General features: G+C 39.6%; 1 protein-coding gene across 6 annotated transcripts in view; it reads right to left on the bottom strand.

Annotated features, from left to right (window-relative positions):
* kaznb (kazrin, periplakin interacting protein b) overlaps nucleotides 1-15,334 on the bottom strand; it is a 110,214-nt gene that overhangs the window by 83,309 nt on the left and 11,571 nt on the right. For all 6 annotated transcript variants that reach the window (XR_005441416.1, XM_038696480.1, XM_038696479.1 and 3 more), the window contains exon 2: nucleotides 4,718-4,875. Coding sequence is in view for 5 of the 6 variants with exons in the window: in XM_038696480.1 (XP_038552408.1) it covers nucleotides 4,718-4,875 (158 nt within the window). In the remaining variant the exon portion in view is untranslated. The remainder of the gene's footprint in view (nucleotides 1-4,717; nucleotides 4,876-15,334) is intronic.

The raw sequence follows: 15,334 nt of genomic DNA, 5'->3' as shown, positions 1-15,334 counted from the left end.
TGGTGTGGTCTAGAATGCGTGCGACCGCGGACCCTGATAGGCTCTAAAACGCAGAAGTGGAAGGAGGATAAATGCGTTAACATTATTAGGCTACTATACAGCGTTGCTCATTCATCATTTACCAGAATGGACTTTCCTTAATGAATGAAGTGCTACAGCCCATTACATTCGATTTTAAATAGGAAGGCCATATTTATTAAGCTTTAACCCGACGGGACTACATGCTGGTGGCAATTGGCTACCTACCCAGCAAGCAATTTCACGGTTAAAAGACGTCTAATAGACACCTAAACAGAGCCCAGGCGTCTAGGCTAAAACAGGGCTGAATTTGGGCTGTCAGTGAAAGTTTGGTAGACGTCTAACCATAGCACAAAATAGCCTACTCATGAATTAGACCACTATTGAACGGCTACATATAGACATCTAATAGACGTTGAAAATGGGTCTAGGCTAACAGGGCTGTCAGTGAAGGTTTGGTAGACGTCTAGCCCAAAAATATTCTAGTCATCAATTAGACTACCATTGAACGGCTACATATAGACGTGTATTAGATGGTGAAAATGGTTCTAGGCTAAAAAGGTTGAATTTGGGCTGTCAGTGAAGAGTTAATAGTCTAACCACAGCCCAAGAATATACCAAATACACAGCTTTTGAATGACTACATATCTACCTCTAATAGACTAAATAGCCTTATATAGGCTATTTTATAATAGCCTATATAACTTTCAAGTGCGTTAAGATTCGTGCTTTGATATCGACAGAATGAATGAGGAAATGAAACTGTGTCAGACAGCCACCTCAAGCTCTGCAGGAGGGGAGGAGTCAGAGAGAAACTGACGGTTTTATCCTGTGAACCTAACCTCTTCCCGAGGAGGTTAGGTTCACAGCATCAGTGCCAGAGTTACTGATCTAGGGATTATCTGATCTCGCTCTCTGAAACAGAAAACCCAGAGTTTTCGTCATCTCAGGTTTAACATACTCAGAATTTTCACTAATCCCACTTCCTGAAACAAGGCACAGGTGTCTTCAGCTTCAATAATTTGTCAATAGCACTAAGGAATAACAGGAATATTCATATCTATAATTTTGCACCTGGCATTTCCAATTTCAGAGTGGACTTGAAGGGAAGTTGTGTTATGTTCTGCCTCATGGCTGATCGCTGGTGAACAGGGTTAGGACCCAAATGCACACACGGAGCAGGTAATGTTGAGTTGGTGAGGTTTATTCCCAATAAGGTGAAACTTACAGGTGGTTAGGTGTGTGCAGTCCACAAAAAACACAAAGCACAAAAATCCAAAGTCCAACAAAAGTAACTAAATCCACGAGAAACACTGAAAACTACACAAAACATCCAAAGATCCATCCACAATGAATTGGAAAAGAGTGAAAGACAGAGAACCACTAAAATACACAGGTGAGTGAGAAACTAAATACACGCAGGTGAAACCACTAAGACAATCAAGAACAGGCACAGGAAGTAAAATAAGACAAGAGACACTAAAACAGGAAGTAAAGCTAACTGAAACACACAAGGAACTATGTCACAAAATGAAACATAACACAGACATAAAAAGTAACTAGCTGACAAAAAACCTACAGAACATAGAGACAGTAAAACAAGACTAGAAAACACTAATGAACTCATAAGTAAACCTGACTAATAAACAAATGACCAAAGTAACACATACCTACTACGGCCTACTACAGAGAAAAGCAAACACAAGAGCAGGGAATGAACACAGAAACAAACACAAAACATACCTAACCAACTCAAACCCGTGACAAGTTGTGATATTACGTTGTACTCGCAGGATTTTTTACTAACCATCTCACTTGTTCATAAAACATATTTGTTGTAATTTGCGGCATTTATCTGAACTTTCATTTTCATTTTCTCCTTTTCAGTGTGCGCCCTCTCAGCTCCACCTTTTCTTATTCTCTCTCTTTCACGTTCATTCCACTGCTCCCAGAAGCCGAACAGAGACTCTCAGTTTGGGACAGAGAATCTCTCTTTTGGATATTGGCTGTAGTCTCGGAGTAAACAAATGTATCGCCATAACAACTGTCAGTCACATGTCAGCATCCCTTGCTGCTCTGTCTCATCCTTTTGACAGTTGAGAGCAACAAGCCCCCAGCTGACAGGGGCCTCCATTTGGCACTCCTTCGAAGAAAAAACTGGAGAACATGTAAAGGTTGTGGGTGTACCACCTGACACAAACAAGGCCAACAGGCAGAGAAATCTGTCATGCTGACTGGTGTCTGAGCGCTTCACTTAACATGGAACTACTGGCAAACTTTTTTTTTTCCAAGTTCAACTTCTTGGGGAGATAATCGGCACTCCGTCCACGGCCGAGGTTCCCACTCATCCATCACCTCCCAATGCTATATTCTTGACAAATACAAAAAACTGACTTGGGGCTAACAATCTTTCACTCCAGCTTGCATAACACCGAGCTGAGGTGAAAGAAATGGCCTTTTGTTGAATTACCTTCCCTTTAATCAATGACACTGTGTCGAGAAAAAAAAATATCTCCAGGTGAATGGCGGGGGGGAACACCGTATCCATCATGATGGTGCTAATGGATGACCCAAATGCATCACTGTGTCAAGATTCATCAGACATTCATCAAAATGTATAAGGAATATAAATAAAAGCACAAATGGTAGCAACACTATAAAGATGAATTATTATCTCATCTGAAGCAGAAAAGAAAGAGGAAATAATTTTATTACTTTGGAACTTTTTTTAAAGCAAAACATGCTAAAACACAATTTTTTGTTTTGCCTGTAAGACAAAAATTCCTTGGATGTAACTACAGCTGGGATCTTTGCACAAACAGAGGCATCATGGACTGTAAGGATTAACACGGAGAAAACCCAGCCGTCAGTTGTTCACAACATTGCTGAGGGCGCCAACGTTTTCACATTGTAGGACTGGTTTGGCAAAATCTTTCATTTTAGTTCATGGATGCATATAAAAAACTACGCAGGTATGATATAGTGAGTTCATGGTAACTACACTTCAGTGGACAAACATGGGTCAAAAATGAAATCCTGCAGTGTAAGTTGTTGTTGATGATACATTCAGGACCCGTAGCCAGGATTTTAGAAAGACTACTAAGAAAATTTTGATTGGAAAAGGAAGTTTTATGATTTTTTATTGGATTTGTCATTGCTTTATTCATAAAGTTTAGTGTTTAAGTTTATTGTCTGTAAATATTATTTCCCAGCATGACAGCTTAAACTGTGTTTCAAAGCCTTCCAAACAGTACCAACAACACAATTATAGTATTGTATGAAAATGTAAACGCAGACATCTGGTTCTGCCTTGTATGCATTTATGGTGTCTTATAAACCCATCAGAGCTGGGCATAGTTGTATTTATGACACAGTTATAAAACGGTAATTCATTTATCTGTCTGTTGGCTAAAGACACAGTAGCTGAAAAGTGACAGTTACCCTAAACCAGTCAATTCCTGTTGAGCCTCGCTAGACTGCACAGAGCAATCTGTGTGAGACAGCATTGCTTCTGTAAACCTTCTTCTAAAAACACTTAAAAAGAGATCATTATGGGGAAATTCCTCTTGTAATACTTACTGACCTGTCCTGCTGTGTGAATCTGGAATAGGGATCAAACGATTACCGGTTTAACGGTAAACCACGGTTATTATTACTGTACACATTTTAATTACCATGATAACCAGGTAGGGTTAACCACGCTATTATAATCTCACGGCAAACACTGTCCAGCGTCTCCCAGACTCAGGCGCGCATGCGCAGAATGCAACGTGGGTTTGTTTGAGTCAATGACAACATGGTGGAAGACAACGCTGCAGAGATTTTTCAGTCACTCTGAAGTCCGGTCGTCTTTTAGTTTTTATGAGAGTGCTGAGGGAAACTTGATTGAAGAAAATAACCTTACAGTGAACGTAGGGTGAGTTAACTTTTAGCTTTGGTTGGTCTCTCTGACTTGCTAACAGCATGTAAACTGAAGCTCTCAGTGTTGCTGCTCTTTCAAAGACGCTACAGGTTGTTCTGCTGCTGTGTGCGTTGTGTGTTGGCAGAGTCTATTCGTCCACTGCACATGATAAAACGTTACGCAGTTTAGTCAACCAACGAACCAACCAGTTTTTATGCAAACAAAATGGCAATTGCATTTGTAGTTTTCAATATAAAACTTCTTGAAATGGTTTCAGTGTGTGTATCAGTACATTTTAATATTTTTACAATACCGTGATAATACTGATAACCGTGATAATTTTGGTCACTATAATCGTGATATGAAATTTTCATACCGTTTCATCCCTAATCTGGAACTCTCTGTTATCTATCAGTAAGTATTAGTAATTAATTATCTGTCCCAGTTGAATCACAGTAATATCTCTCCTCCGAGCTATTCATTGTTGAAATTCAGTTTAGGTTTTTAAAACATAAATATCATCACACAAGACACATTACTCATGCTGTTCATATTGTATATACTGCATATATCATATCCACTTACCTCCTGTATGTAAAAAACAGTTATATATATATATATTTGTAGACAGTAAGATAATAATGCAACAGAAATTTTTTCATCTATTTTGTTGTTTGTTGTACACTGAGAGTAATGTAAAACCGAAGTCAAATTCCTTATTTGTCCACACATAGTTGGCCAATAAAAGTGATTCTGATTCTAAATATTGAATGTAGTCTGGGATGGCAGAGGCTATACCTGAGCATCCATGAGCAGATGTCTCATCAGCGCCATTGACTTCTTTAAGGTGTCCCTCTCTCCCGGGATGAAGGTCTCGTCCTCGTCAGCCAGGCTACAAGGTCTGGTCACCATGAACTGAGCAATCTGGTCGTTCAGGCTGTTGAGAGACTGGACCGCTGCAAAGGAGCCAAAAGAGAGTTGGGTGGGTGAGACGTAGAACCACATGAAAGCACATGCTACGGCACAGAAACACAAGCATTCATGACGGTCGATCTTTGGTTTCCTCTGCTTCCATGTAGGCCAAGGAGCTCCAAAGTTTGTCTCCTCTCTCTCTAAGGGGATTTTTGAATCAGACTTGTGTGATTTCCTTTATCCATGGCCATAGCCGAGCAGTTTCCATTGTCCTCCCCTTCAGAATAATCCCTCGTTTGGGCAAGCGGGGCATAATTAGGCTAAATCCATTACCAAGACACAGAAACTCACATTCAACCCATTATATAATCATTTTTTATGGAGACAGTCCCAGTAATAATGTCTATTCTGCTCAGTCAGAGGCTACATCAACACAATATGAGGCTTAGAAATGTCTTTGTTTCTTAGATTTTGCTCAGAGGTCTCCATTAAGCTCTGTGGTCTGAGCCCATGGGTGGTACTGTAGAAATGTCTGATCAATAGTGAAAAATGGCACTTTAATATACAGGCTTCAAACCAATGAGTGATAGAAGAGCATTTATCAGAGCAGCCCTGCAGATGTGGAAACTAACATACAGCTTACAGTTATTTACATGATCAATTCTTCTTTGGATCCTTTAAGTTAAAAGCAAACAGTAGCCTGCCAGCGGGCCAGAAATTACTCAACTCAACACATGGAGCCAAACACTTCTTCAAACCCACATCCGTTTATCTTAAATTCAAGCTGAGATCAACAAAACAAAGTTTGTGATTGGCTGATTTATTGATTGACTGATAAAAACCTTTATTTACACAGGGAAAACTTAGGGAGAGCATGCTTACTTATGCAGGAGTGTCCCGTTTACAGGGATATACAAATAATAAGCGTGACAAGAACTAGTTACATGGTAAAAACACAACATATAAAAATAAAACAAAAATAGCTAAAAGAGTCAAATAACTGACAAAAAGGACAAAGATTAAAACATTCACATTCAATTTGTGATTGAGGCAAATTGTGAGACACTTATTATTGTGACAAGTTTCCAAAAATATTAAATATGGCAGGTTGAATTTTTGGGGAGATCTGTGCAAAATGAACAGAATATTTCCATTTGACAGAGTCTTGGGTTTGAATTGTTCACTCTGGTAATCTTAAAGTTTCAATGAAGATTTGGAACAAGCAGATACAGAATATATATGATACTGCCAGTCAGACAGTGTGGACTGAAATTATTTTTCCAACCTTAAAATTATTTAAGGGGAAACAAAAGGTGGAACTGTATGTTAAGTCATAACTGTTTAGACTGTGTAATGTCGGAAAAGCCAGGAAAGAGACAGATTATTCAATCTTTTCTCCATCCAATAGTCAAAAACCCAAATTTTTTTAATTTGTATTGAAATAAAACAGATATAAGCAGTAAATATTTGGCATTTTACCTGATAAATTACCAAATTAATCAGTTATCAAAATCATTGTTGATTAATTTTCGGTCAATCGACCAGTTGTGTCAACATAAGTCACCATGGAGATGGCATGTTTGAAGGAGGTTAGGACACACTTGGCTTCGAGTCAAGCATCACTTTCTCTCAGTGCCAGTGAGCAGGTTGAAAGGTCAGTTTGGGGCGAGAGTGACAGAGCGACTGAGGCAACGTGTGACTCACTGACCACGGCCAAGGTCAGCTTTTCAGCATTACGATCAGCGATTTATGGCCACACACCTTCCAGCCTTGTCTTGAACTGCAACGAGCATGGCGAACAGAGGCATGTTTACGAGCACACAGCAGCCCTGCAGGCAAAGCGGCGTACATCAAATCAGCGCAGGGTGGGTGGGTGGAAGAGGGGGGATAAAATGTTTACAACAGAGGCTGACGATTGGATTCTAATTTCACATTCAACATTTACAAGGTGTACCTCTCTGCCCCAAACTCGTCAAGTAATGGGCACACTGCTGCTGAAAATGACATGCTGTCAAACTTGGAGAACAGACACACCTTCTTCCCCTCTCTGCTCCACTTTCAATTTTTATTCAGTCCATTCTGTCACACACTGTGATACATGATGGAGAAGACAGGTGGCTTTCTATAAAAGAAATGTTACGTTGACCATCCTGAATATGTCAACACACCATATCACAATAAAAATGCTACTGCTCCTGGCTATAAAGCCATAAAGCATCACAAAGATATGACAGACACAACACATGATGTTGAATTTTGAATTTGTTGAACGATTTGTAATAACTGCTTGCTTCTCACTCATGAAATTATAACAAATGCTGATACTCTTCTCCAGGCTGCTGACATCAACGTCTGACAGCTGTGAAGGTGTATCTTGCATTTGCAAGTCTCCAACACCACCTGCAAGTTTAAAATTTGTCTGGTTTAAGCAAACCAGATGAGGCAGCAGCATGGAGATGATTGCACCCCAGTCCTCTGCTGAGAATATGTAAGTGAGGAAATGTGAAGCCATGTATTCACACTGTTGATCAGCTACAATAGCGAGTTTAAGAATTCAAAATGGCAAGCAATACAAGCACAGACTTCATAAGCAGCACATCCCCACAATGAGGAACATATTTAGGGTCCTATCTACCCAATATGATCCACTGGGACTGCTAATTCCCTTCGATGACCCAAACCTCCCTGACCATCTGCAAGCCTGGGCGAAATGGGAACAAGAGCTCTCCAACCTCAGCAGCATCACCTTTCCCCGACGTTATGTTCACATGAAGATGGACAATAAATTAGGAAGAATCATTTTTAAATGCTTCACCACACGTTACATACACCTAGACGACCTTGCTGGCCTTACAGAGGTTCATAGCCACGCGAGGGCCACCATCTGAAATGCTCTCTGATCAGGGAACAAACATCCGTGGTGCAGAGAGAGAGCAGAGAGACCTGTGTAAAATTGAAGCCAGAGCTACAGACAAGACTGGTAGATCATCAGATTATCTTCAGGGTTAATCTAATTTCAGTGGCACATGGGACCATGAGATTAGATCGATGAAGAATGCCCTCTGAGCGGTCATTAGAAGTCAGTTGGTATCAAAAAGATGTCTTGCTCACAGTTTTGGTGGAGGTCAAGGCCATCCTGAATGCCAAGCCCTAGGGAATACATCCTCCAGCATAGCAGACCTGTACCCTGTGACACCCAATATGCCACTCATGGGGCAGCGGGACGTAACAATACCTCATGTTACCTATTTAGCAGAGCCACTGACCAGACCATCCTCGACCACTTCTGGACTCATTTCACACACCAGTATCTCCCTCGCTTTAAGTGGCAACGACAGGTGGATGACCTTACCTTGGTTTCTGTGGTTATGATATTGCTGCCACTTGCACATTGGCCTGTAGGTCGGATTGTCAAACTCATACCAAGCGCGATTGGGCATGTCAGGTCTGCCGAAGTGAAGGTCTAAAATCACAGTATCTTCACCCCCGTTGCTTGTCTCATTCGGCTCCCTGGCATTCCAGATAAAGATACTCACGGGGGCGGCTGTACCAAATTCCCTAGTCAGGCATAGTTAGGCCAGCCTATAGTGGTGGTACAGTGGACATATCCTGGAGTCATGGTATGTGTACATTGTATATGCATTGCACAAATTTGTTGTTAATTGTTAATCTTTGTTGTTGTGTATTTTTATATTGTCAATTTATATATTTATGCATACAATACTCTCTTCCGTTGCAGTACGTCTGCACAACACAAACCCGGAATAATGCACATGTAAATATCTGCGACGTTGTTCTTTCTCTGCAAATAGTTGTATTATTTTTCTCTATTCTTTTTATTATTCTTATATAACTTGCATTGTCGATTTCATATTTATATATTTCTACATTTATTTATGTCAACTGTATGTTTGTCTACATGTAGCACCTTATCACCAAAGCAATTTCCTCGTATGTGTAAAACATTACTTAATAAATAAAGCTCCTTCTTCTTCTGATTCTGATTCATGAGAGAAGTATTGCTTTTTAGTATTGTTTTAACCTGTTTACTTCTTACACAATAAATGATGTGTGGCTCATATGTTGCACTTCAGATTGTGTTATATTGTCACAGATCATTTGTGTATTGCGTTTGTAGACATTATGTTAATTCTAACTATACTAATTGATATACCTAGCAAGCTAGACACCATGACAGGTTGGATGCTATTCTTTGGCTATACCTTTCTTATGAACTTACAGAACCCATAGATTTATTATATTTTCATTTTAACGTTGACCACGCGATTCATCATTCATTATCAAGGTACAGTGTTAATTTGTATTGAAGGGAATCCTCTCTTGATACTGTGTTAGTAATTACTCATAGTCACTTGCATATAGTTACTATAATGTCCACTGACAGCATAATTAATATGTGAAATCAAACTATTGGCTGTATATTTAATTCTAATGCGGTTGTTATGCTTGTATTGCAGAAACCATATCATAAGCCCAACCTAAGTTGAACAGCATAATCTGCATCCATGTCATCTCTTGTTCTTATCAAAGCCCCCAGCAATTCATTATAGTCTCCACACAGAATCTATGGTCTTATTTATTTCCTGCAACATTTCATAATTAAATCCTTTATTCTAATATGTGCATACAGAGGATCCCCCCATCAGGTTCGTATTTCTTCACATCTGTATTTTTGATGTAAATGTTTACAATAATTTAAATCAGAGGGATATTATATTTTTTGTGAAGCACCCTCCCACACACAGGTGGTGCTGCTGCTGGTGACTGCGAGATGTGGACAGCTCATTACAATCTTTGTAGCCGCCCACAGGAGCAAAACAACATCAACAAAGAACTCTAATGAGGCATGTTAGTGTTTTGTCAGCCTATACAGTCCAGTGAAAGGAGAATATAATGTGCATGTAAAAAATGGTTGATGAAGGTTGTTAATTTGTGAAGTCACACACAATATTATCATGGGAGGGTTTTAATGCAGATGTGTGGAATACAGTAAAATATATTCAAATGAGTTCAGTCAAGCTGTCCTACTGGGAAGTGCGATGACAAAAATATTAAAATGAGTCTTTTGCTTCTGCTCACTTTGCGGGCCAACGGTTACAGTGACAGTAGCCAACCAGCTACTGCCAAGGCAATTTGAGGACGCTCCAAGAGAACTATACCCTTTGAGTCCAAAAGTCCCCCAAGTCAGATGAAAGGATGGATGGAGTCTGTGAGAGGGTTAGGAAGTCCCAAGACAGAGAACTCAGCTACATTTCAATTACACCAATGCAAGATAAATAAATAAATCTTGTTGCGGGGAGGGGGACAAAAGCCTGTATTGAACCTAAGCCCGGGCTATAACACCGTCTCCCACTCAGGATTGAAGCTGAATGTTCATTTAGACGCCTTGGAAAACAGGCCACTGTAAAGCTAACTACAAGTTTGTTCAAACGAGGGGATTTGGACAGATCAATTATAGCTCAGCAGAGTTTGCTTTGCATAGAAATTACTGAATCCCCCTCTGTATCTGACAGTATCAACACAAGCCTGTAATTTTGTTGTCTGCTTCATTGTTCTGCATCACTATCTGCAGGAGGGGTCCAAATCACCCGCTGATAGTGTGCGTGTTGCAATTCCCCAGAGAAATTGGACACTTTTTCAAAAAGGATTACTCTGAAAAAATACCAAAAAATACAATCTTTTTTATCTTTATGTCAGGCATGCACACATTCCATAAATGGTGAATATTTATACTTTACTCAAATGTTACGCTTCCACACTTCCTGTAAAAGCATTTGATCCTTTCCCTCTGGCTATTGTTCACTAATTTCTGATGCTGAGCAGATGGAGGCTTTTGTGTGTGCAGAGCTTTGTCTGCCTTTATAGGCAGAGCTGGGAATATCTGTGAACATGGAGTGCATAGTTGTGACAGTGGATTTAGGAGATTGACCTCCCTGGAAAACAAACTTCATTGGGACTAGGTTTCTTTATGTCGCTATGTTCCCCTAGAACTGAAGCTCTGAAAAATCAGGGAATCTACCCAAAACAATCAGGCAGACAGGAGCTGGGGCAGACTGCCAGGCGTCTCTTCTCTGTCCACAGCGAGTGAGAGGATCCCTCGAGTGCACATTTCATTCTGATTTCCACAGTTCCCACGACCCAACGGGCATGTTTTGGCTTGTTTAAATACTAAACTGTATCTGATATAATCAGATCTGCACCCAGGCACTTAACTCAATTCAGCCAGTTCCAGAGAGAAATATCACACACGTCTATTGTACACACTTGTTGTATCCTGCTTTACTGCATGTAAGCAAGCATTATCCAACTGAAGGCCAATGAACAATTATGTTTAGTGTGTAAAATACTGATTTATGTCCTTTATAGTACATACATAATACATACATTTAACAGACGTTAGATTGTGTTACTAATAAATCTATCAAGAGTATCATCAAATTGGCTGAGTTAGTTCTGTACTACACATTACAGCTGTCTTTAATACAGTAATAAAATGAGTAAATCAAACAATAAACTGAAGTAAAATCTCATAACAAGACTAAGAGTCTAGAGCCATGCTAGCAGCGTTGAGAGGTTGCTCTTAGTAGTGCTTTTAGCTAAATGCTAACATTTACAATGACAATGCTAACATGCGTCTAGCAGTTGTAATGTTTACTATGTTGACCGTCTTATTTTAGAATTTTAGCATACTAATATTAGTTAATTAGCACTAAACGCAAAGTACAGCTGGGGCTGATAAGAATTCCATTAGTTTGCGGGTATTTGGTCATAAACTAAGATAATGGACAAACAAAGAAATTCTGATGGTGGCGCTAGAGGAGATGGGAATGAATGCACCCATTATCATGTCCATCTATCCAATAGAAGCCAAGACATTTCACTCCAAACCACAAAGGTCAACCTCATGGTAGGGCTATAGGAAGAGTCAGAGGACCATAAAAGTCATTAGGATTCATTCTAAGTGGACCATGAATGTCTGAACATAATCCATGTAATACTAATAGAGATATTTCAGTCTGGACCAAAGTGGTGGACTGACTGACCGACCATGTTAAAATATATTACATATATTTAAGTGTTTGATACAGTATAGGTTATTTATGTTATTTGTCAGGGACAGTGAGCATTAATCAAAAAACTTGTTAGAGTAAAAGGATGTTGGAAAACACCCTGAATAATGATGTTTTCATATTACATATAGTATACCGTATACTGTACATAACATATTCAACATTTACATTATATTTGAATATATAAACATTAGGTTCTCCTGAGTGTAGTAAACACTTTAATTCAAACTTAAAGCCTTCATGTTATTCATTTCCAAAAACTGTTTGGAACACAGTTTCAAGTAATGAAGTGGTGTTTTATTAGGTATGGGATACAGCCGCAAATTAAATAAACTACTTTGCCCTTAAACAGGTTTTTAATTTTCTTGTCTGCCAGTCAGTTTATTTAACAAGTGAAAGCTGTTAAAGGTAAGACAGTAAGAACCTTGACGGCAGCCTGGAGGAAACCATCTTCACAATGAGGCCTGCAGGGCAGGAAAAGTTTTCAGCTCTCCCTGCAGATTCTTCCCTCTGCAGTTCCACCAGGAAACACAGAATCAAAATTTTAAATGGAACAAGGAGAGTAAAACCTTCCTCCTGGTAACACATTTTAGAATATTTTTCCCATACATCCCAAAACTGCCTTTGCTGTCCAGATCAAGTATTCAATTAACCTTGCTGTTTCAAGTCTGTTGACATATACACAAAGTAATTTACTACTTACAATGCAAGAGCAGACTAATTAATTCCAAGGCAGACCTGCATGTGAATTAAAACAACTCAAGGGAACAACTCTAAGCATTTAAGTACAAAACCTTTTCAAACCACCACAGGACACCATGTAATATGTAGCCTCTTAAGATTGCAGACGGTAGCTTGTTGACATAAACAGATGACAGAAGATAAATCTCTCTAAAAGGTGTCCCAATAACTATTGGGACACCTCAAATTACACCCACATGTGAATGTTGAATATCTTGTTTCAAAACTTGGGCATTCATGTGCTCCTTCTGTGAAAGCTTCCCACAAGATTTTGGAGCCTCACTGCAGAGATTCTCCTCCCATTCTGCCACAAGAGCAATCATGAGGTCGGACACTGATTTAGGGCCCGGCACATTTCAAATGATCCCAAATGTGTTGGATGGTGATGCGGTCGGGGGTCTGTGCAGGACAGTCAAGTTTTTCTCACCAAATTTTTGAAAACCATTTCTTTATGGCCCTCACAGTGGTATTGTTATGTTGAAACAGCAAAGGGCCCACAAAAAAGTGTTGCCACAAAGTTAGATGCCGACTACTATCTAAAATGTCATTATATGTTGTAGCATTAAAGAAGCAATTAGCATTACACTAGGGGGCCTACCCCAAACCATAAAAACAGCCCCAAACCATAAGTATGTAAGCATGCAGAAAGGGTAATCCACATGCTTTTGGACATATAGTGAATAGCAGTGCAAAAATCATTCTCACATGAATCTCAAATCCTTATAATATGATGCAATTTGTAATTTGCATATCTGAAAATACCAGCTACTGGCAAACAGATCAAACACTCCTCTCAACTCGGGACTTTAATCCTTATGGTTTTGCTCTCAACATTCCGCCACATAATCTTTCAAGATATCTTTGCACAATCTCTAATCTACAAATGCAATATACATAGTTTATGGTTCCTATTGACCAGTTCAAGAAAGGTCATAGCTGAGGTAAAAGATCCTTTAATTCCCACCAGGATGGAGAGAGCTACATCTCACTGTGCCAACCAGCGCCGCATTAGACCATGAAGCTCCACTGTGGGGGCAGAAAACTGCAGGAGGGATTTCATTTTGCCCACAGCAACATTGCCACCACCTGGTAGCTTTGATACATGCTGCAACTGAATCAAATGAAAATGTAAGTTACATTTTCATTTCCTTAGCTGTCTCGCTGACCGTGGCCTGAACGGCTGCAAGTGTGACAAAGACATGTACATACACATGTTCGACCCTTCAAAACATTGGCGACTGCTTCCACTAAGTGACATCATTGAGTGACTCAGAGAAATGAATCCAAAGCATTGCACATTTAAAAGGCTAATTTAGTTAAATAATTGATTAAAACATCCATTTTCATTCATATTAACCTTTCATCTATATAACAACTTTACAAATTGCCCTTTTAACAATAAAAACTTTATTATCTCCAAAGAATAACAAGATTTATCACAAGAAAAAGGTCATTTCTGATCTCTCCAAAAACCTGTTAGTGATGTATAATTAAAATATGGTCCTTAACAGATGAGAGAAGCCAGGGTAAAATGCCCGCCACTGATTCTGCATAACTTTGATCAGTGTGCCACCTAGTGAGAAGTACAAGAGATCATCAGGGAGTGATCTAGGTTTCTCTTTCTTCCAGTCAAAGAGTTAGGGAAAACAAATCTCAGGGGCAGTGCTGAACCTTCGGCTGAACATAAAAGCCTCCAATGGCCCTTTGATAATCTGCCTGAGGCCTCCTCTTCAACGCCTAATGAAACCACTCGGAGAGGATTGTGACTCTCGCTAAAATTCCTCCGCTCAGCCAACAGACACACACACAGGCTATTAATTTAGCTTTTTTAAGGTAAGGAGCAGCTTCCCTTTATGTCAGGTGTAATGGTGTGTGTAATGGCAAAAAACGACAGGTAAGTATCTGCTTTTACAAAAGGTCAGGGGTCATGAGATGGACTATTTGAATGATTTAAACTGATTCTCAGGGTTTAAGGTTAATTAATGATTGCTTCCATGCATCTTTTATAACAGCTTAATTCAATTACACAGCAGGAGCAGGTACCAGCAGCACGGAAAGCAGTGAAATCCTCTAACAGCCGTACATAAGTTAGAGAAACAAATCCACCCTCGGGTCTTCTTACATAAGAATCCTTTGTTGTTGTTCAGTGCACTCCAGGAGTCACCGAGTTTTAATTTATTTCACTGGTATACCCACTTTACTGCCAACTACCTCATCTACTCCTACATCAGTTAGGTACTTCAAATATTTCCCCAAATAAGAACGGGCGTGTACATGGCGCTTTGAGCTGTGGGTAAAAAATGTAGGTTGAGAAAAACAGCATTAGTGTCAGCGACAGCAGCAGAGGAAGACAAAAGCTTACTTTAAACAAAACATGTCGCTGCATTGCGTCCTTTTAAGACTACTGTTGGAGAAAGTTATTCCTTTCGTCTTATACGATCATTCTCAGTCGGAACTTCACAACTAGCAGATAGCTAAAAAAAAGAAGCCACTGCTAGTTTGTTGTAGCTGTGCTGCAAATATCTCAACACAGGGTCACAATGTCATTTGGCATTGTATGTATGTATGGGAATACAAAATATATGGAACAAAATGGAACCAGGAAGGGAAGGGGCATCGCTAACAGCCGTTTTCAGTGGCAACCACAAAGCATGAAAATTAGCTTAAGGAG

This window comes from Micropterus salmoides, unplaced genomic scaffold (genome assembly GCF_014851395.1).
Source record: "Micropterus salmoides isolate LMB-PRFRI ecotype aquatic unplaced genomic scaffold, ASM1485139v1 Ms_hic_scaffold_4, whole genome shotgun sequence".
In the NCBI taxonomy this organism is placed as follows: Eukaryota; Metazoa; Chordata; class Actinopteri; order Centrarchiformes; family Centrarchidae; genus Micropterus; species Micropterus salmoides.
This window is presented reverse-complemented; position numbering and strand designations above follow the sequence as displayed.